General features: G+C 37.9%; 1 protein-coding gene across 4 annotated transcripts; it reads right to left on the bottom strand.

The window, feature by feature from the left end:
* Positions 1–26: 26 nt before the first annotated feature.
* On the bottom strand, positions 27–22,518 carry epas1a (endothelial PAS domain protein 1a). 4 transcript variants are annotated; one of them, XM_055004567.1, is made up of 11 exons: positions 22,196–22,518; positions 21,124–21,290; positions 20,026–20,252; positions 19,860–19,944; positions 17,698–17,798; positions 17,435–17,598; positions 16,383–16,489; positions 15,531–15,699; positions 8,537–13,543; positions 6,631–6,779; positions 758–894 (listed from the first exon to the last, which is right to left on the bottom strand). In XM_055004567.1, the coding sequence occupies exons 1-9, from the start codon at positions 22,219–22,221 to the stop codon at positions 13,480–13,482; spliced, it is 1,110 nt and encodes a 369-aa protein (XP_054860542.1). In that variant the 5' UTR covers positions 22,222–22,518; the 3' UTR covers positions 758–894; positions 6,631–6,779; positions 8,537–13,479. The 4 variants fall into 4 exon arrangements, with proteins under 4 accessions (XP_054860540.1, XP_054860542.1, XP_054860541.1 ...); XM_055004566.1 differs by lacking the exon at positions 758–894 and adding an exon at positions 5,343–5,704; XM_023284384.3 differs by lacking the exon at positions 758–894 and adding an exon at positions 5,343–5,669.
* Between the last annotated feature and the right edge of the window lie 65 nt (positions 22,519–22,583).

Below are 22,583 nucleotides of genomic sequence, written 5' to 3'. Positions count from 1 at the left end.
AAACTCAGAGATTTCAGTGATCAGAAGATGGTTTTCAACTTTCTTTATTAACTTTCTGCTTCAACTTTAAATTTCCTTCACTAACCCAGCCCTCTGGACTTCCAGGAAGCTGTGTTCCTATTGGCTGTCCAGGTGGCTGCTTGGTGTTATCAGGAACACCTGAGCAGCTCAGTGTCTTCCTGCTTTGTTTAGCTGCAGACAAACATTTCCTCTGTTTCTCTTCACCACTGAACTGGGTTTGGTTCTGTTGCTTTAGTTTGTTTTTTAGGCGTTGGCTTGCAGCTTCCAGCAGTAAAATCATCTTTAATGTGTTTCTTGGTGTGTTTTAGGGCTTTGTACTGGATAGTTGTCTTGGTAAATGTGGTTTTTTAGCCACAGTTAGCACATGGTGCTAATGTGTGCAGTGATTAGTGGATTTGGTGCAGCTGAGTTGTGTCTTTATCTTGGCTGTAGTGAGTCTTCAGAGGTTTCTGGTCAGACACATTCTGTATTCTTGTTTGAGAACCAACGTTGGTTGTCCAGAAGGTAAGAGTTCCTGTCCTGATTCTCTGTTCTCAGAGGTTCTCTGGTAGGCTGCAGGAGACTTTAGCGTTTGGGTTGTGCTAGTTTGGTTTTTGTATGGTTTCATTTGGACGACTATCTTGAGGCCCCTCCATGTGGTTTAGTGAGGTTTTCTGGAACAGTTCTACAAAGCAACCTGCAGCAGAAGAGACTTTGAGAGTTTTTAGGAAGTTCTTGAGACCAGACTTTAGAGCAGCAGAAACATTTGTCAGCAGTTTGAGCAGGAGAAGGTGATCTTCAGAGTAGAAATGAGACAGAAACCTTCTTGACCCGTGTGGTGAGGTCCTGTACCAAGAGTTTGAGCAGGTTGTGAAGAGTCTGTAGGTCTTTGGTCTGAAAGCACAAGAAGAGTCGACTCATTAAAGGAGAAAACAGGAGATATTGTTGGTTCTTCTGTCGCTTTGCAGTTTCCTTAGACTGAATATCAAGTTTATATTTTAAATGATTTCCCATGTGAGCCCAAGAAGACTTCAATAAACTCCCTCCCTCCCCTGAACACAACAGATTATACTACCACGTTAAATGCTTTTTTAAAAAAAATGTTTTTGAGTTTTAATCATAGTTTTTTCTCTTTGCTTGTTTAGTTTTGTCATCTGTGTGAAAGGTGCTAAACAAATAAAGTTGAATTGATAAACTGAATAATTGACTAACTCATGATTGTGACAACAGAAGTATTTTCGTTGTGATTAAAGGGTTTATTTCATTTTTAAGGTTGGGGTTAAAATCTTGACAGAAAAAAATTAGAGAAATAAACTACATAACAAAAAGCAATAAAATCAAAGGGAAAAAAATTTGATAGAATAAAACTTTAAAAGAAATGTTTTTGTTTGAAAAGTATTTTTTAAGTGTTTAATTATGTAAAATATTTTCTCTGTAATTTTTAATAATTTTATTTTAAAAATTTTGTTTAATTTCATACGTTTTGTATCGTGTTTAATTATCTCATTCAATATTTTGTCGGTTTAATGAAGTTAAACATTAAATACAATTAAATGACATTAAACCGACAAAATATTGAATGAGATAATTAAACACGATACAAAACATGTAAGTATGAAATTAAACAAAATTTTAATTTAATAAAATTATTAAAAATTACAGAGAAAATATTTTACATAATTAAACATTTAAAAAATACTTTTTAAACAAGAATAAGATTAAACATTTAAAAAAATACTAAACATTTAATTAGATTATTAAACCTTTAAAAAGACAAAACATTTCATTAAAAAAAATTCAATGTTTAATTAGAAAATTAAATCTTAAAGACAATAAAAGGAATTACACAGAAAATACAATGAAGCATTTAAAAAGACAAACATTAAAAAGTGGTAAAACATTTAAAAAGAAAAACATTAAAGATTTAATAGAAAAATTAAATATTGGGAAAGAAAAAAAATTCCAAACAAGCCGATAAAACATTTGAAAAAACAATTAAACATTAAAAAGACAAAACATTTCTAAATCAAATCAGACATTAGAAAAGAATAAAAGGTGAGAAAAGAGCAAAACTAAACATTTAAGAAGAATCAAACTGAAGACAAAACATTTGAAAAGACACCAGTTAAACTTTAGAAGATCAAATTAAACAGAAGAGACAATAAAACGATCAAAAAGAGCAAAAACAGATAAAGATCTTAAAGTGTTTTCTAGTCTGAAATGAAAACATCAAGTTGTTTCTTCAAACATTTCCTCTTTCTATGTTCTTGGTTTGATTGTGGTCAGATTTACTAAGAACTCATTTCAGAAAACTGTTTTCCAGATAAAGTCTACTAGTAGTTGAAGGCATCGATCAAACTAATGTTACCTTCTGATCTCCACAAACTTTACTGTTCAGTAAAGAGAATCAAAGTTTGTTGAGGATTTCTAAACAACCCACAGGTGAAGGTCTGAGAAGAACTCAGATGGATGGTCTAAATGTGAAATCGAGACTCGTGGTCACAAGTTTTAAGGCTTCTGTTAACCAGAAAGTTCAAACTCACAGAGAAGTACTGAGAAACCTTTAAAATTTCAGTCCTCAGACTGTCGAAAGGTTCAAACTAACAGAGAAGTACTGAGAAACCTTTAAAACTTCAGCCCTCAGACTGTCTGAAGGTTCAAACTAACAGAGAACTACTCAGGAACTTAGAAAATTTCAGCCCTCAGACTGTCTGAAGGTTCAAAATAACAGAGAACTACTGTGGGTCTTAGAAAAAATCAGCCCTCAGACTGTCTGAAAGTTCAATCTAACAGAGATCTACTGTGGGACTTCGAAAATTTCAGCCCTCAGACTGTGTGAAAGCTCAGGTCCTGAGGACTCGGGAGGTGCGGAGGCTTTAGAAAGTCTTGGAACTGAGGGTTCCACCCTCCAGCACAAAGGCTGAAGTCCCACCTCCTGAGAAAAATGGTCGAGCTGAGACTCAAGTTAAAAAAAAAAAACTCGAAAACGACAAAAAATAGATGATAAATGCGCAAAAAAAAGAAGAATTAGTATCTGAGCGGATAGCTCAGGGGGATAAGAGGAGAGACTATGGAGTGGAAGGTCGCAGGTTCAAGACCTGCCACCGGCAGTTTTGTTTCTTTGTCTTTGTCAGGATTTTGAGAAAATTTAAGAAGTGTCTGGTCTTGAACCAGCGACCTGCAGCTCCATAGGCAAATCCTTAACTCACTGAGCTACAGATCAGATAAAAAGAAATAAATTCGTCGTCCCTTTGGCATCGTAGTTTCTGTGTGACCACATGGGTGGAGCCAAGGCGGAGTCTGGGTGGAGTCAGGGCGGAGAGTAGGCGGGGAGGTGGGTGGGGGAGTAGGGGGGGAGGCCACCACCCACCTCCCCGCCTACTCTCCGCCCTGACTCCCCCCACGGCCCACCACACCTTCCCCCGCCCGACGAGTTTTTCGAGTCTCCACGAGTTCTTCGAGTCTCCACAGGTTTTCCCGAGTTTCTGGAGTTTCCACCAGGTCGGAGGCAGAACAAGTTGTCATGAAGAGGCCAAGATGGACTGACTTTTTACAGCGACTAGAAGGAAGACCACTAGAAGAGCAGGTCTTTAACCACCATCCATAAAATCCATGGAGTCGGCTCCACAGAAATGAAGGGAGGTCAACATTTATCAACCTCCATCCAGATGTTCAACTTGATATCTTTACTTGGAGATTTTTAGCACCACAAACCTTTAGTATCACACTTTATTATCATTTATTAGGACTTTAATGGAATCCGCCAGCAGATTTAGTTTTTATTGACAAACTTTATTCTTGTCGTCGTGGGACTGCGGTATTTAAAACTCTTCCTTCTATTTGACCTCATGTTTATTAGTTTTAGTGGTGAAAGTTATTTTAGTTGTCAATTAGTCTCTTAAAAACTAAATAATAAACTGGATTAGTCAAGAGCTTTACATTTCTTATTTTGTCATATTTTAAATGACAAAAAATATAAAAAAGCGCCTTGTTACAATTTGACCTGTAACTGGTGTTATATAAATAAAACTGAATTAAAACTGTATGTATCTTGTAATGTTGGAGTAATTCAGCCATATATGTTGGAAAACACATTTTCTTTGTCCATTAATCTGTTGTTTTCTCCACTAATTAATTTCTTGATTTGGTTTATAAAATGTCAAACCCAAATATATTCAGTTTACTGTCATAAAAACCAAAGAGATTTACATTCATGATGCACTTTTTATCTTAGTTAAGTCAGAAAGATAGTTGATAATGTGTGAATTGTTGCAGCTTGTGAGCCGTAGAAGGTTTTAATCTTTGGGGCCGAGTGTCAAAAAACATTTAGAAACCAACATCAATAAAACACTCAACAAAGATTTGAACATCATTAAAGGGAAATCCAACTTTTGCATGACAATGTCTAATTAAAGGAGATTTATTTCCAACGTAAATGTGTGATATTCATCCTCTGGAGCTTTCTCTTCACATCGTCTTCCACCTGGACTGGTTTGGTCGGGAGCATGTGCAACAAACATTTGAAAAACTGCACTTTAACATCAATGAATGACACTGAAGTTTAATCTCTACATAAATGAGACTGAGTCTGGATGTGCTGCTCTGTCATTAACTCCTAAGTTTAGGGAAAGTTCAAACAAAAGAGGACAGTTCAGATAAGACTTGAGAATGAGCTTATTCTGAACAAACATCTCAGACTTTCTGAGCTTCAGCACCTCTAGCAAGATATTTTAACAACAAGCAACTCAAGAGATCCAGAAGTTGGAGAGAGTTAGCTTTAGCTGAGCCAAAGAACATGTGGGACGCTAACCTAGCAAACATTTCAGACTATTCTCTGTGAATTCTGGGAAATAATTTACTATTTAATGACAGAGCTACACATCTTAACTCAGTCTCATTAAAACAGACTCTAATTCAGTGTTATCCATCCATATTAAAGTGCAGTTACCCAAAATGTTTGTTGCATGAGCTCCAACAAAACCTGTCCAGGTAGAAGGCCACTTTGACAAACAGGAAGTGGAAGATTCCAAGCAGATTTATAGAAGGGGGAACCGGACTGTACTAAGTGTGGTCCAGTATAGAGGGGTGTTTTGTGGGTTTTTAAGGCTGATAATGATTATTAGTGAGACATTTGGAGTAGATATTCATTTGCAGTAAATGAAAGTATTTAAAATCTTGGAGTTAAACTTAGAAGAACACAAACTCTAACAGAAAACTTTGTTGATACGTTTTTGTTTTGTTTACAGATGTTAAGTTAAAGGAGTTTTATTCGTGACGTATAACTAATCAGATCACTCCAGAAGACACAGCGACCACAGGTAGATTAAGGTTCAGAGCCAAAGTAGTGCCATTTTTAAATTTATTTATTATCGTAAATCGGTAAAAAATAAAATACTGATAATCAGTAAATCAGTCAGCCCACAATTACTACAATTCTACAATGTATGTCTCTTTCTGGATTGTACTCAGCTGCATGCCTTCGTCCACCAGGCCTCCGTTGACTCGTCCCGCCTGCCGTCTCTGGAACTGAAGCTGGATTGGAACAGACCAAAGTACAGTCCAATCACGATGCCAGCTGCCTCTCAAAAGGCTCCTTCATCTGGCAGGTGGCGCCACTTCTTCTGAGGGGAAGCTGAGCTGGCCCGGCAGAACTTTGGAGATGTGTTCCACTGGTTGGTGGATGTGTGGGGAGATAGAGAGGGACCTTTGAATTATTCACAAAGGAAAACAGGGAGCCCATTGGTAGTTTTAGTTTAGGGAGCTACTGCGGTGTGTTTTGGGGTTTTAAGAGGTGAACAGGAAGAGTTTTTTTTTGTATTGATTATCTTTTACTTTGTTCCTGGTTGGAATGCCCATCAATGTCAACATGAAGTTCACTTTTAGTTCTGTTTATTTATTTTTATTTTACTAACACCCATTTGCTTTTAACCCCCTCACATGTTGTGTTGTTATAAACTTACTCTTTCAAATAAACACTCGTCTAACCCTCTGGAAACCAGCGTTTTGACTGTTTTTGTGTTGCTCCTCACCTACTTCAGACAGCCAGGACATAACAACACTTTGTGGACTAAAGGCTAAACTATGACGTTTGTTGGGTGACATGCTATACTATAAGCTTTTTTAATTTACATATTACTATGATGTTTTTGTTGTTTTAGTTTCTTTTGTTGTTTTTTAGCAACATATAAGAATTTGAACAGTTTTAAAAATTACTATAGTTTTACTTGTACAATGAAATTTTATTCTATGGCATTTTTGAGACGACATATTATACTCTGATGTTTTCTTGAATAACGTACTATTTTGACAATATGTTGCACTGTGACATTTTTTGAACCACATATCATACATGACAATTTTAGGCAACATCCCATCATTTTGTGCTTTTTGAACCACATAATAATCTATGGGGGTTTTTTTTGCCGACATGCTATACTATGAACTACAGGCCATACTATGTTATTCTTGAGTAAAGCATACTATACTTTGACATTTTCTGAACTACATCCTATACTATGGCGTTATACACAGAGTGCTTTGGTTACATGTTGATTTATAATCTAGATTTTTTTTGTTTTATTTTATGATGGGATTACCACAGACCTGACTGTGAACACTGTTGACACTCACCTCAGGGAGACGCTGTCTAAGATCTCAAGGCTGCTTGGTCGTGGTCTTTCTGGTCCTGCTCCAGAACGCCTTCATCAACTACGTCTTCTTTTGAAGAGGCCCTCAGATGCTGCAATCTCTGACCTTCAGGAGGAACTGCTACTTTCACTCTGTAATGAGACGGCGGTTATTTTAAAGACCCAGCTTCTGGCGGCTTTGAGTGAAAGTTTAACATCCATCAAAACGGAACTACAGACAGTTAAATCTGAGCTTTCGGTCAGTATTTCAAACATCAAGTCCAACCCAGCTGTCCTAAAGCATGCTGTGGGTGAAACGGAAACTTCACTCTCCACATCACCGACGACATCGTCACAGTCCAAAGTAGAGCACCTGTCTGCTGAACTTTTAAAAGTGGACTATAAATGTGAAGAATGTGAGCAGCAGCAGCCTGTGAGCAGCAGAACAGATGTGATCAGAAAGAAGTCATTTTCTTTTTTCTTTTCTTTCTGGTTGACTTGATGCTGTCAGATGCAGATGTTGGAGCTTATTCTGATCTTTCAGGATAAAAAGCTGCTTTTCCTTCACATACTTTTCAAGAAATTATTCTCTCAGGTTTTCTCTGCTATTTATATTTTTATTATCTGTGATTATTTCATTATTTCATAACTGTAAAATAAAGTTTGAGGCATAAAGACTCATTTGGTTATTTTATTCCTGAAATCTTTGACGTAGCAGAACTAAACTTCCATTTTCCTTCTTGTATTTCTGATACTAGAACTAAATGTATCTTCAACACATATATATATTTGGTCATTTCTTATGTTGCTGCTGTTTCATTGCAATTATATTTTAATAATCACTTTAAATAGATAATTGAAAAGAAAAAAACTGGCTCTGAAATACTCAATGAACTGATACGTCATCTAGTGTTAAACTGAATAAGAATTCTTAATAATATAAAATGTAACTGACTGAGCTGTATTAATTAAATCGAGATATTTCAAATTGAAAGAAACACAACATTAACTACAAGATTTCAGTCAATTAAACCTTAAATTCATTTACCTAAGAAGACCATCCTTTAATGTCTTACCTTAAAATGACCTAGATTTATAGAAAATATAGGTGAAAAGAAAAGTTTCACACTAAAGATTAATCACTGATGAGCATTTAAGGGCATGAACTCAATTATTATGAGGAAACAGAAATCCATTTCTAATATTTCTATCAAGTATGTTTATGTCTATAAAATATACTGGACATCAATAAAAATGTCTGCATAGTGAAATATATGAAGTCCATCTGCATTTATACATCATATTGATGTTTAAATAACGGGAACTGCAGCCCACGTTCAGTCAAGTTAGCGGAATTACGGATAAACAAGGTTTCCAGTTGTCTCTTTCAAAATAAAAGCCGTGATTTGTTTTACGGAAAAATTACGTGATTTCAAAAATGTGATTTTGAAAATGTAAATCAAACTGTAATAAGCGTTAGCCATCTGCTCCACTTGCTCTGAATAATTTTGCTCATGTCTTTGTCAAGCCCAAACAAAAAATTAATCCATATTCTGGCTACATTACCGACAACAGCGCCCTGGAGTGACCGGAAAGGTTAGCCGAACAAGCGGAAGTGCTAATGAGGTCTGCTCTGGCACAGATTATTACCGTCACACATGTAGCTTTGAAAATAAATCTTCTACGAGACACAGAGCTGTAGCTCCGTTTCAGTGTGAGCTCTAATGTTTCTCTGTGTGACTGTGTCTGACTTCCTCTAATAAAATCCTCCTGTTCACTGGGAGCTGCAGCTAGCATAGCTACTAGCACGCTCGTCTGGTCCGATACAGTCTCGATGATGACGTTTCACGAGTACGTCAGAACGCAAGTCCGGACAGTTACATACTGAGAAACGGCCATAGTCTTCTTACCGCAAATGTCCAAAGCTGCTCGTCTTCTCCTCCGGCATCAGGAAACGTCTTCAAAGCTTCTTCAAATCCAAACGAAATACAATCAAAAGATCAAACTAACGTCATTGGTGCATTCAGTTGCAGTCGGACAACGGAGTTGCGTTCAGTAGCGTCGGAAATCGGAGTTTCAGTAATGTAAATTTCAGCGTCATGCACAAATTCAAAATCATTTTGAGGACTTGTGGGCCTTTGATTGGCTTCTTTTTAAAAGACTGTTACTCAATAAAAAATGAAATGTTCATCCTTCAACCATTAAATAGTACTATACCTTTGTAACTAATACAACTAAAAGGCATAAAAACAGACATACTGCTATATTGTGCCTGTTTTAGATGTAAAATACATCTTGCAGTAAAATCTAGAAACACTTCAAATAGGTACAGCTGTAATACAAATAAATCATTATTAAATAAATAAAAGACAATCAAGTCATCACTGGGTAGAGCAGGAAAAGGTAATCCATGTTAAAAGTGATGGGGTTTGATTTGTTATGTTTTCAAATGGGCTCCTGTCTGGCTGTTTTTTTTTCTCCTTGGAGCTGCTATAACAGTGAATTTTCCCCACTGTGGGATCAATAAAGTTTATCTTATCTTATCTTATCTTATCTTATCTTATCTTATCTTATCTTATCTTATCTTATCTTATCTTATCTTATCTTATCTTATCTTATCTTATCTTATCTTATCTTATCTTATCTTATCTAATGGAATAACTGGTCTATTTGGAGTTTTTCATGAGTGTTTTCAGAGATGAATAATTAATGAGTGCTCCAAGTTTTCCTGGAGAATGAAATACAGAAGAGACTTTAGTACAGGGGAGTCAAACTCATTTTAGTTCAGGTTCCACATTCAGCCCAATTTGATCTCCAGTGGGCCGGACCAGTAAAATCACAGCATAACGACCTATAAATAACAACTCCTAATTTTTTTCCTTTATTTTGGTGCAAAAAGTATATTCTGAAAATCGTCACTAAAGGAATTATCTTTTTACAAAACATTATGAACAAACTGAAATTTCTTAAGAAAAATAAATTTAATTTCAACAACATTCTGCCTCAGATTCTAATTTAAACATTACAACTTCCAGATCCCAGTTTATTTACAAAAAGGTACAAAATATTTAGTCACAGGTATCTGGAATTGAATAATATAGTAATTTACTTCATGATCAAAACAACAAAAGGTAGACAAAAAAAGACAAAATATTACAAAAATGAGACACAAAATGTAAAAAGTGAGACACAAAATGACAAAAATATGACACAAACAGCAAAAGTCACACAAAAAAGAACAAAAAAGAACAAAAACAAAACAAAATATTACAAAAATGAGACAAAAATGACTAAAACAAAATGCAAAACAATAAAAACATGAGACAAATGACAGACAAAAAAAACAAAAAGACAAAATATTACAAAAATGAGACACAAAATGACAAAAGTCAGACAAAAAAATGACAAAAAAACAACAAAAACAAGCCAAAATATTACAAAAATGCAACAGTCAGTGACAAAATGAGCAATCTAGTATTTTATTTTATGATCAAAACAACTTGTCATGGTTTAGAAATTATTTTACATTTATAGTTTTGCATATTTATAGTTTGTAGTTAATGTCTTCTCTGTAATTTTTCCACTTTGAGGGCCGGATTGGACCCTCTGGAGGACCGCTTTTGGCCCATGGGCCGCATGTTGGTCACCTCTGCTTTAGCAGAATCCTTTTCCTTCTACACCAAATGCTTGTGATTCATAATATCAGAATATTAAACTGTCCTTAGCAAACCCAAAAAGAGCCTCATAAAGAGCACATTAATCTTCATACTCAAAGAGTTGCTAAACTTGTTTTTTTTTTCCTTTTTGATGCACATTCAAGTAAGTTGAGCCTTGACTTCTTACTCTGCTCCACTCTGCACTACCATGAGGGGAATTCAGGCTGTTTTAACTGGAATTAAACACTAGATGGCGGAAGTATCTTTCAAACAAGTCGTTGATGTGACTGCATCTGTGTGTGGATGAGAATACAAATTCACAGAGGCCTTCTGCTCTGACACCACAGTGAGCTTCTTCAAAAAAAAACAAAAACATGTATACAGAATATGGTTGTGTTCGAGTACAAGATACAGAATAAATCCTGGATTCAGTCAGTGTCAGTGGAAGGTCTGTAAGGAATGAGACCATAAGAAGGTCAAACGGTGCTGAATAATTTACATTTAAATGCACTGCATCGCTTCTCTGTTTATTTTGTTTTAATGTTTCAGTGGTATCTTGACATGCATTTAGTTTTATTTGTACAGTTTCATTAGAACTACTCCTAGCAAAGAAAATGATCCTCTCTCCTCTCCTGAAGAGGTGAAGGGAAGCAAAGGGACAGATATTTCCAAACCTTGACAAACAAAACGATTTCTAAAGCCAGAACTGTCCAGCACCTATTCTGTTTGGTGGTTTAATGTATAACAGTGCATCAAATTTTACAGGATGAAACATGTTTTGGATGCAAAATCTTAACCTGCAAACTAACTAAACTATTATAAAGCGGAGGGAAATGGAAATGCATCTCAACAGTATCTCATATTTGTAACAAGGTAATCTACCAGTTTTGTATGTTACTCATATCCCTGTTAAGGTTACTGTGTGCTTTTGTAATTTCATTGATAAGGTATGCTTACGTTGTTTGTAATTTCAACCACAAGCTGCATGTTGCTTACCTGCTGCTTAGACTTTCGGTGTGTATAATGCCACTATTTGAGCAGATTCTGCCACTGCTTTATATTCTTTAAAATCAAGGTTTTTTTTTACTTTGTTGTCATCATGTCCAAATGATGTTTTTTACATGCTAGGAGACATATCATGAGGGGAAATAAGCAGTTGACACCATGGCTGAGCATTTCCACCCTGAAACTGCAGTGCACTAATTACAGATTCAAACACGCAGATTTAGACTTACAAGGTTTCTTATCTAACAAATCTAGTGGCGCTTTTCCACCAGCACCTCCTCGACTCTACTGGGTTTGTGAGGTTTTCCATCAGGACTAGTACCTGGTACCAGCTACTTTTTTAGTTCCTACTGGGCCGGGGTTCCCAGCGAGCTTAGTGGAGCCGATAATGTGACGTCTGCAGAGTGCAGGCCACTGACTGGACAGGGAGTGATGACACATGAGAGCGACTCCTTCACCAAAACCAAACCCGTCATTTTTTAAAAAACTGGCAACAGCGACGGTGCGCATTGCTTTTCATGGAACTAGAAAGCCACAGACCGAGCAGCAGGTGTACCATCGCTTCCATGTCCTCCATTGTTGTGCTGCGTTTGTGTCGCACAATAATGACGTTACGGGACTTCTGGGCCGCCGTGCTATGACAACTCCACCAATGATGAGGAGGTACTCAGTGTAATGGAAAACGACCGAGACCGAGTCGCGTAGAGGCGAGTCGAGTAGGTGCGAGACGAAAAGCGCCTTAAGGAACCAAACCTGTCAACATGCAGCGTGGACATTTCATAATTCTTCTTCAGAATCAGGTCCTGATTTGAAAATGCATGTCTGAATTTCTCCAATATTGCAGCTCACCATTGTGCAGCGTGGAGTAGTTTTACAAAAAGCGAACAGATTTAGGTGAGCTGGTGTGCTTGAGCTGAAGAAGTGGGAAGCTTTGCATTGAGAAAGAAACAAGGACTTCATTACTCTGCAAATTGTAGAGGAAGCAACTGTGTAGAGTGACATGGGAGATATTTTAAGGCTGGAAAGGATTACTTAATGAAAAAAGCGACTAAATGTCAAAGTTTTTAGGGGTTTAATCAAGAACAAGAGAGGCGACCAAATACAGTTGCTGAAATAATGTTGAAACATCGGTTATATATAACCTACAAAACTAAAAAGACTTTCAGTTTTCAACCACATTTAGTCCGAAGTCTAGACATGTTTCCACCTGCAAAACACCACATCAGCGCTCGTCGACGTGCAGCTGAACAGTGTGTTCTGATCAGCAGGTGGCCAGAGGACCGGATCATTTTTTCCAAAATGCATGTTTGCTATGAGCTGAAAATCCAACAATATGAGCTGACATGTAATTAAATTTCCCTCTCATTGTGGTTTCAGTCACTATGCATCGAATCCAGATTGTGTTCATTTCAGTTATCATTTCAATTTCACACCGATGGAGGCAGTTAAAGTGAAACTTGAACTGTGTGCGTGCGTGCATTCAGCGGCCGAGAGGTAAAAAGTTGACAAAGTTCCCACGAGAACTTTCCTTTCGGGTGTCTTTATTCAGGAAGCTGTGGCTTTGAGTTGCGTCGACTCACATCTCCTCATCAGCACAATGCGTATCTCTCTATATGCATGCCCTGTGTGTGTGTGTGTGTGTGTGTGTGTGTGTGTGTGTGTGTGCGTGTGCGTGTGTGTGTGTGTGTGTGTGTCTATACTTGACAGTCAGATGTCACCCCATGTGTCAGGTGGCCCAGAAGGAAACCCCAAAGGAAGCAGGGTCAGGCCCAGGGAGGTCAAGCAGAAGTCAAACTGCCTGCTTTCATCAACAAATTTCAACTCTCACTACGCCCCGTCAACTGTCTGTCAACCACAGTCTGCACCCAAAGCTTCCAGTTTTGTTATAGGAAAGGCTGAAGTCGTGCTACTGCAACGATTATGCAAAATAGCATCACAAACTTTGTGAAGTGAGAGCAACTTATCTACCTGAACTATCAAATCGTAGCGAATCTGTGGTTATGGCTCAGATATTTGCAGCTGCACAACACAAACAACAGCAGTGACACAAACACAGAGCATGACATTTTGAATTAAATAGAAAGATTTATGTTTAATAAAAGTCGAATTTGTGAAAATAATTGATTCGAATTGACAGAAGGAGGTAGAGCAGATTGCTGTTGATTTGGGTTTTGCAGACTTTTCTTCAGATTTCAGGTCAAGTATCTGTGCATAGTCTGGTCCAAAGAGAGCTGCAGAGTTGGTTCCTCCACTCCACTACAACACACACATGCATACAATGTTAAACATCTGAATGATGACACTAAGACCAGCTAAAACCTGCTATCTTTAGAGAAGTTCCCTGGAATGCCACAAAACAGTTTCAATATTATTCATCTAATGGAGCTCATACCGGCAGTTTTACATGTTTTAGTCATTTGAATATAACACCAATATTTTACGTTACTTTTAGTCATTTTATGAGGTAAACTAGAGCCAAGACAAGTAATTGTTCAGTAATTTATCAAGCAAGAATGCCAACATTTTTCTGGTTTCAGTATCTTAATGTGAGAAGTTGCTTTAAGTTATTAGCTTCATATTATACAATGCATAAGCACTGGTTGCTATAAAGTGGCATAAAGCCACCTTGCAAACACTGCTCAAAAACTTTAAGTTTAGTTATCTGTTGTACCGAAATGTATATTTAAAGCTGTATGTTGCAAATGAATGCAATAGTACCAAGGAAAGGCTGTATAAACCTTCTTCATCACAACCACTGAAGACGATTTCATTCACAGGCTTCCATCGAAATGGAAATCAAATCTAGTGGAACAACAAAACCCAAAGACAAAAGTGAATCTGACACGTTTTCTGTGTTAAACAGGTTGTGAATTGTGGGTACAACTTTGATAGCGAGTGTCAACAACAGTTCATGTTTGCATCGAAACATGAAACCCCAAACTCTGCAGCCGCTTTAGCAGCTGCGTGAGGAAGTTAGCTGCTAACATCCGCATGCTAACAGGCTCACAATGACAACGCCAACAAGATGATGTTGAGATGGTATAAAGCTCATGTTCACCATTTTAGCACAGCATACTAGCATGCTAACAATTGCTAATTAGTGGGTCTGACTATTGGATTTTTGGGGTCGATTCAAATTCTAGGGTGTAAGAAGGGGTATTGCTGATATATGTTAAAGGTATGTTGAAAAGGGAAAATCCTGGTGTGATTTTTTTAAATGATCTTTTCAGCAATGTATTTGACAAACTAGTTTGAAATCTGCCATAAAGACAAAGTTTGACTCACACAACCATCTGCCCAGCTGTGATACTCTGCTACATGTGCTGCCAGCATTTCTAAATTACCCAAAACATCCTTTTCTGTCTTATGTTCTGTAAAAGAAAGTTTTAATGTTGTCATATATCAGACAACATACATCTGTGATGGTCAACTGATATATTGGTGAAGCTCTAACTAGCACTGATTAGCAAACTAGCTGAGGCAGATCGGGATGGACTTAGTCTTGCAGGTGTTTTGGCTTATAAATTTAAGTCCTTTTTGACTTTATACTGGCACTAGATGAAAAAAAACGATAAAGTTATTATTCATCCTTTAAATGAAATCTTATGGCAATCTATCTACCAGTTGTTGAGAAATTTCACAGAAAATAAACTTCATAGTGGCCAGAGATGGAAAATCAGGGGGTTACCAGAGAAATAACATCCAGTTTCAGGCAATTGTAAAGGTCATTTTCTATTTTTCAAAATTTCCACCTGACAAAAATCCCCAAATTCAGTCAGCAACTGCTGCAGAGCTACAAGGACAAAGCACACACTATGGATAAACACTAAGGCAGCATGAGATTTCTGTCAGTTAATGCTGATGTTATTCTTATTCTTTTAATTGCCCTCTGGGGCCAAATAAAGTTTTCTCAATAAAGTTTTCTGAATCTAATACTTCTTCTAAAACTGCTCAACTGCAACTCTACCAAATCTAATGCAACACAAATAAAAGGACGGCATCCATATTCAAAGTATTATGCTCAGAAACCTTCTAAAAATGACAGCAGGGTGCATTATTTTAGCAATAAATGCGACTCCCTGGTTCTGGCACAGGGGTGGAGGTGAAAGGTTTATCCATCAACAAAACACAAATTAGGGGATCGACTCAAAGTACGGTTAAAAATACGTCAACAAAATGTGTATTGTGATGGAATTTCTATTTCAAGATAGATTCAAATCTCTTAGAAAACTTGTGAACACACCTGAGGACGTAGGTGATACTGAGGATGCAGAGTGGCTGGTGGGTGCTTGGTCTGGACCTGGACGGTTTGACGCTGGGGATGACGGCACTGTGAGTCTCCACCCAGACGTAGCCTCCGCCTCTCACCAGCATCCGGTACTGACCGCTGACCGACTGACTCTTCAGGCACACTGCAGGGAGGCGGGAAATCAGTAGGGATGTCCGATCATACTGATACTATCGGCCCGATATTGGCAAAAAAACGGAAAATCGGTCAATATTGTTATCGTTTATTTTGCCAATCATGAAAACTGATAAAATAATGTTTGGATTTCGCCGGCATTTACTGGCATGAAAATGATGACATCATCAAACTGCATCGTGAAGCGTGACACTTTGAAATGTTTCCATTTGTTGCACTTCACCTCAAGCCTGAAGCATCGTTTTGTACAATGTAGTGTCCAGATTGTAATAGACTCATAGAGGGAGGGAGCTGGTGAACTGTTGTTAGAGACAATTTAAAAAAAAGGCATTTTTTCCATAACTTCAGTTGAAGTAGTTTTCTTATTTTGCACAGACAGTGTTTACATTTGGAAAGCCTTGTTGCATTTTAGAATGCATCCAATGGAACATCACAATAAAATGAGGCATGATGTGTTAATTCCACCACAGGAGATATGTGATGTTACCTAAAATTAGTTAAAGAGGCACATATACCGGTATCGGTTGATATCGGCATCAGAAATTGAGAGTTGGACGATATCGGCATATCAGTGCCTCATTTCTAGGGTCCCTAGGCAGGCGACCCTAGAAATGAGGCATTTACACTTCAGTGTTGTCTATGTTTTGTGTGTTTTTGTGCATCTGTGCTTACAGTTTAGGTGATTTTTGCTCAGACAGTTTGCGTCCAGCGTGTGACAGAAACTGTAGATGGAACGACCCACCAGCTCGTCAGGGGTGTAGCCTAAAAGAGAAGTCACTCTGCACAAACACAAACAGCAATGTGGATTTATTATAAGCATCAGCTGGAAGCATGTTAATGAATTAGTTCCTGATGATCTTCACGGTAGCAGATGTTCTGAAGCAGAAGAAAGATTACGATTCACGGATTTCATGCTGTCTCAAGTTAAAAAAAAAAAAAAAAAGGGAAGATACAAGACAACAGTCATAGTTCTGAGTGATTTTTGTTTCGTTTTTCTCTCGCAATATGAATCCATTGAGATCCAGTTCTTCCCTTTTGTGTCCCTTTACTGGAAATTCTAGAAGTCTTGTGTACTTTAACCTGTATTTTAATCTGATATATTTGTCATCTTTATAAACTCATTAGAATTTTAAATAAAGTTGTGTCAGTTGCAATAGTGTTGGGCTGGACGTTATGGGATTTTGAATTATAAATATACCATTACTTGATCATTGTTTTGCATTGTATTGAGTCATTTTTACCTAAATTAACTACTAATAAATTGAATATTAGATATTTTTTCATGTATCTAGAGTTAATATTGCCATTGTATGCCACTGATCTTTAACAAAGAGCCTATTATTGGTTGGATTTATCTCACAACTGATTTATTTACTTAGTAGAAAAAAAATCAGTGGAGCATAGTTCGTGTATAAAATGGGATGAGTACTCGGTTTAATCATTTTCCTTCCTTTTTTCATAATTTCATAACATACGGCATTGCATAATGAAGTCACAATTCCTTTTTATTATGTGGAACACAAACTCCTGTTTTTCAGCTGAACTTTTACCCACTTTTAAACTTTATTTTGAACTTTATTCTTACACACATCTTTTTAATTGACATCACCTGCTGGCTAACAGTGCTTCTGCTTGGGTTTTTGCAGTTCAGTCCCTTTCTGAAGATGACTGCATAAAAGCTGCCTGTTGAAATAAACACGCCGGCTGCTCGCGTGCATACACACCTCTGGTCGCAGTACATGAACCTCATGTCCATGCTGTGCTGGCTGGTGAAGGTGTGTGTGCTGAGGAGTGTGTGTGAGAGCGGCAGAGGTCTGCAGGTCAGCAGGAGGCAGGCGACTGAAGACGGGGTCATGCACACCTTCACTCTGCCCTGACAGTGCAGAACCTGAAATCATAGAGCGTGGAAATAAAACAAACAACAACAGAAACTCTGTGGTGGAAAAAGTGTAAGTTTTTGTTTCAGGCAGTTTTATGTTTCACCGACCTTCCATGTCGCTGACTTGAGGTTGGCGCTTCTTCCTCTGTGGGTCAGAGCGCTTTTAATCCTCATGACGAAGTCCCTCTTCTCACCGCACCAGACTTGCTCTACAAAAACAAGCCATTTATCAGTGCTTATAAAAAGTATTGACCCACTTAAAAGCTCTCCCTTTTTATTGCCTGTAACCTCAAATCATGGTCAATTTAATTTGGCTTTATGAGAAGAATTTAAAAAAAAAAAAACATCTTTCATGTTAAAGTGAAAACAGATTTCGTCAATGTCAATTGTCTTGATGGAAAAAATCTCTTTAGTTGTCTTGTAGATGACCTCCAGGGTTTTGCTATACTTTGCTGCATTAATTTTATCCTTCACTTTTATAGGCCTACCAGGGCCTGATGCCAAGAGGCATCTCCACATCATGATGCTGCCACCACCGTGCTTTGCAGATCCGATGGCGTGTCTGTAATAATATTCTGAGTTTGGCTAAAGATGGCGTCCTGTCTGATGCCCAGAAAGCTCAATTTTGATGTCATCATACCCAAGAACCTTCTTCTAGTTGACTTCAGAGTCTCCTACATGCTGAGATACAGTGATAATAGATACAGTGGTACCTCGTCTATCGCAGGGGTTACGTTCCAGACCCCCCCCCCCAACCAGACAGGCAAAAATCCATGGAGTAGTGACCATATTTGGTTTTTTATTTATATATACATTAAGGCTTCAAAAACCCTCCCCACACATCGCAGAGCAACACTATGCCCAGCGATCAGACGTCTGTGTGAAATGGAAGAGGCCAGATGCTGAATGCTGCTATACACAGGACGCAAAGGAGATGATGCTATGGTCTCTGAGCCAATCAGAGCCCAGCGCTGTACACTACGCATTTTATTTACGTTAAGTATTCTTTCAATATGTTCTAATTATTATTTTACAATTTTTTAAAATATTGTTTTCAATGTTTTAGGCTAGAAAATGCTTATTTTACCGCAAAAATAATTAAAATAATGTAGCGATAACAGAGCGGGTCACTATGAACTGTTGTGCTGCAATGCATCATGGGAGTTCGGGGTTTTGGGGGTTTAAATGTCATTATTGAGATTTATGTTAGTGCTACAGTGTTATTAGTGTTTGTTTTATTGTGTTTTTGTGGTTTAGTCAGCCTAGTTAGTTTTGTACAGCTTTGTGTTGTCAGGACTGTGAGTGTGAAGTCGTGTGTTATTCCTGCCACATTTTCTATCGTGCTGCTCTCCGTGTGTCAAAATAAAAGCATCTACCAGTTGCAGAGTGCATAAAAGGCAATTATCCTTTCCCCAGTGTCATTCTTCAATGCTACTTGCCACAATAACAAAGAAATACCGGTATACTGTAAAATCCGTGATACGGCGAGGGACCACTATTTATGATGAGCTTTTTTCAATGGTGGCTTTCTTTTGGTCATTCTCCAATAAAGCTTTGGTGAAAAACAGGCTCAGTTGTTGTGTATAGGCATCTCAGCTGCTCAATCTTGTAACTCCCTCAGAGGAGCCATAGGTGTCTTGGTGGACTCGTTCACAAGTTTTTTTCTCTCAGTTTTGAGGACGGCCTGCTCTATGTGGCCATATTCCTTTCATTACTTAATGATGGGCCCAACGGTGCTCTAAGACAAATTTTCTTCTATTCTTTTACTTATGCTGGTCAGTAACCTTTTCACTGAGTTGTCTGAAGTGTTCTTTGGCCTTCATGGTGTAGTTATGTCCAGAGCACTGAATCACCAGTAAATGGACTGTCCAGATAGAGGTGTCTTTATACTACAATCACTTGAGGCTTATTCACGGCACTCAGATGATCTCCATTCCAATAACTGTGTGACTTTTAGCAACAGCTGGGTGCGCCTGTGTTGAATTTGGTCAACTTGAAGGTGGTGAATATTTATGCAGTCATTTTATTTATTTTTTTTTTTTTACATGTTACAAGTAACATTACTTGGTAAAAATCTGTTTTCATTTCGACATGAAAGAGTCTTTTATTGTAAATTCTTGTCAAAAATGCCTAATTAAATTGATGACTAAATGTTAAAAAGCAATAAAGGGGAACACTTCCAACAGGAGGATGCTTTTAGTGGACACTGTATTGAGCTACATGAATAAACAGATAAAAAAAAGACTGTATAGTTCCCAGTGTTCACACACCTGCTGTCAGACGTAGATTATGTCTGATTTCTTCATGATCACAGGGGTGAGTGTACTCAAAAATATTGTGTCCCATCAACTCAGTCTGTCAGGAAACAGAAACTGCATATTAATCTTTGATATCATGAATGCACAACTGAAACATCGTTCATGTGTGTTTCTTTACCTGCGTCAAGCCCATGTACTTGGTAACATTATCAGACAGGAAGATCATGTCTCCTTCTGTGGACAAAACCATCAGAAATCCCTCCAGGATCCTCAGGTACATGTTCATCTCAGACGCCTCGAATTCCTCTTTCACGTCCTCATGCCATCCTCCATTAACATCACTCTGTTCTTCCCCACCTTCCACTATTTGTTGATGTTTTACTTTGTGCCTGGTCTCTGCATTTCCTAAAACAGAGTAAGAAATGAATTCCTGCCAAAATGGTTGCTCTCATGGATAACTTTTCTACTACACATTTCCACTGTGTTCGGAAATAATGGGAACTATGAGCAAAGGAGAACAAAGGATGTGGTACATTTGGAGTCTGTACAATTACATGTCCATGTCTGTATCACATGTTAGTCTGTGTGTTTTCAGGGACTTCCTCTGTCTGACACCTGTCTGAAACCCACCAGTGAGCTGATCTCATTTCACACAGTTAAACATGTCTGACTTCTGAGGCAGCAACCACAAAAGTACTTTTTTCATTGTACTCAAGAGCTCTTTCACGCACAGACTTTCTCCATTAACTATCTTTGCACAGGTAGTTTCCTTTAAAATATATGGTATTTTAGACACTGTATTACAAATACATTCAGATCTGAATTTATGCATAATTTTTGGAAATTTTCATGTTGGAATCTTTTTTAAAGCAGCCTCAGAAATCAGTTTTTTTTTACACCTAAAACCAGCAAACCTCACCGCTCTACTGAACAGATTCACAGATTTCTAGAGAGGGCATGTTTCTTCTATGCATGTTAACCTACTTAGCTTCTCTTTGCATTATTAAACACCCTGTTTTTGACATTATAACCAGCATATTTTGACAATCAGAATAAAAACATAGCCCAGAAAAAGAAGATTAACCACTATATTTTAGTTATATGCCTTTAACTGTGAACAAAGCATTCTCTCAATTTTTTTGTATGCAACATTGACCAAATATAATATTTAAATACACATTAATCTGCATCTGCATAAATATGTAAATATAGCTTTTGCCAGTTTGTGTACGATTATGAAACATTAAACATGTGAAGAGGCTTTTTCTGTTGCTACCTTTGAGCAGCGTGTGCAAACGTATGTAGCTGAGGGTGAGGCGGATGACGGAGGGTTTGTCCAGGTGACTTCGGATGGAGGATTGGAGCGGCAGAAGGCGAGACAGATCTCCAAACACATCGGACTCCACTCGCCGTCTCTTTCTGGCCGCCTCACGGCTGGTCGCTCTGCAGAGATCAGGAGGCAGGAAGAAATAGGACAAATGAAAATTAACTCAAGCTCTTTTAATAACATTTAGATTGGTTTTATTAGATGGAAATTACTTTAAGTGCAATAATGTCAGAATAAATTCATAAACAACGCATTATTTCAGATTACAGATTGCTACAGTAACAAAAAAAATGCTATTCTATTAGGTAGTGGATTGCATAATGACAAATATCATACTTCAGATTTACAGTAAGATTACAGTAAAAATCTCCAATACAATGGAAACTATTAAACACACTTACAGACTGTATTATACACTAATTGAATGTAAAGCGCATTTACTCAAGAACTGCATTTAAGTACTGATAATTATAAGAGTATTTCCACTTTGTCAGAACTTTTCATAAAGTAATATTGTGCATTTTACTTAATACCACTGTAACTCTTCTGATTCTGATTCAGAAGTTGAAAAAACACCACAAGCGCATGGTGGGAAAAAAAACCCATACATCAAAACAATTTCTCAACTTTGCAGGAACTCTGAAAACCTGTCATGTTTCTGCTTGATGACAGCGACTTTTCTGACATTATCTGAGAGCTCAGTGAATTTCTCAACATGTAACACTTCTTCAATCTGCAGCTTAAGGCTATTTTAATTCTGGAGAGCTTTTACTGCCTAAACTGCTTTCGTTTTATGTAAGATTTTAATTGCAGGCTTTTAACTTGTATTTTTACAAGGGTTTAAGTGCTTCTGCCACCGCTGATGAACTGATGGGGAAGGACAGCGGGGCATTGTGGTCAACTTTAAAGTCACACAGCACCAATACACAACCTCAACAACAGACACAAGTCAATTCAAGTTCCTTTTCAAAAATGTATAAAATCAAACTGTCTCTGTGCACAAAGCAGCATACGGTTTTACCTTCTCTTCTCCTTGTCAGCTGTCATCGCGTCCCGCAGACGTCTCTATCGGGCCTCATGGCGAATCCTGGCACAGAAACGAAGAGAGGATGGCAGCAGGACTTCACAGCACAGTGGGGGATCTCGCCGCTACAATTTGCACCATTGCAGGTAGTCTACTTCATCAGGCAGGCAATTAGCAAGTGTTCCCCCGCAGCACAGATGACTTGAACTGACTCTCCTCTTCATGCAAATCACCTTACAGGCCTCCAAAAGTGAGCTCTATGATAGGTCAGATGGCCAAGGGAAAGAAAAAAAAACACCTCATCCTCCTCTCTCCTCCCTCCAACTCCACCCCTCTCCTCTCTGCTTCTCTTGCACAAAACTTTCAGAGCATCCCACAAGCTTGC

The sequence above is a fragment of the Amphiprion ocellaris genome, chromosome 18 (genome assembly GCF_022539595.1).
Source record: "Amphiprion ocellaris isolate individual 3 ecotype Okinawa chromosome 18, ASM2253959v1, whole genome shotgun sequence".
Classification (NCBI taxonomy): Eukaryota; Metazoa; Chordata; class Actinopteri; family Pomacentridae; genus Amphiprion; species Amphiprion ocellaris.
This window is presented reverse-complemented; position numbering and strand designations above follow the sequence as displayed.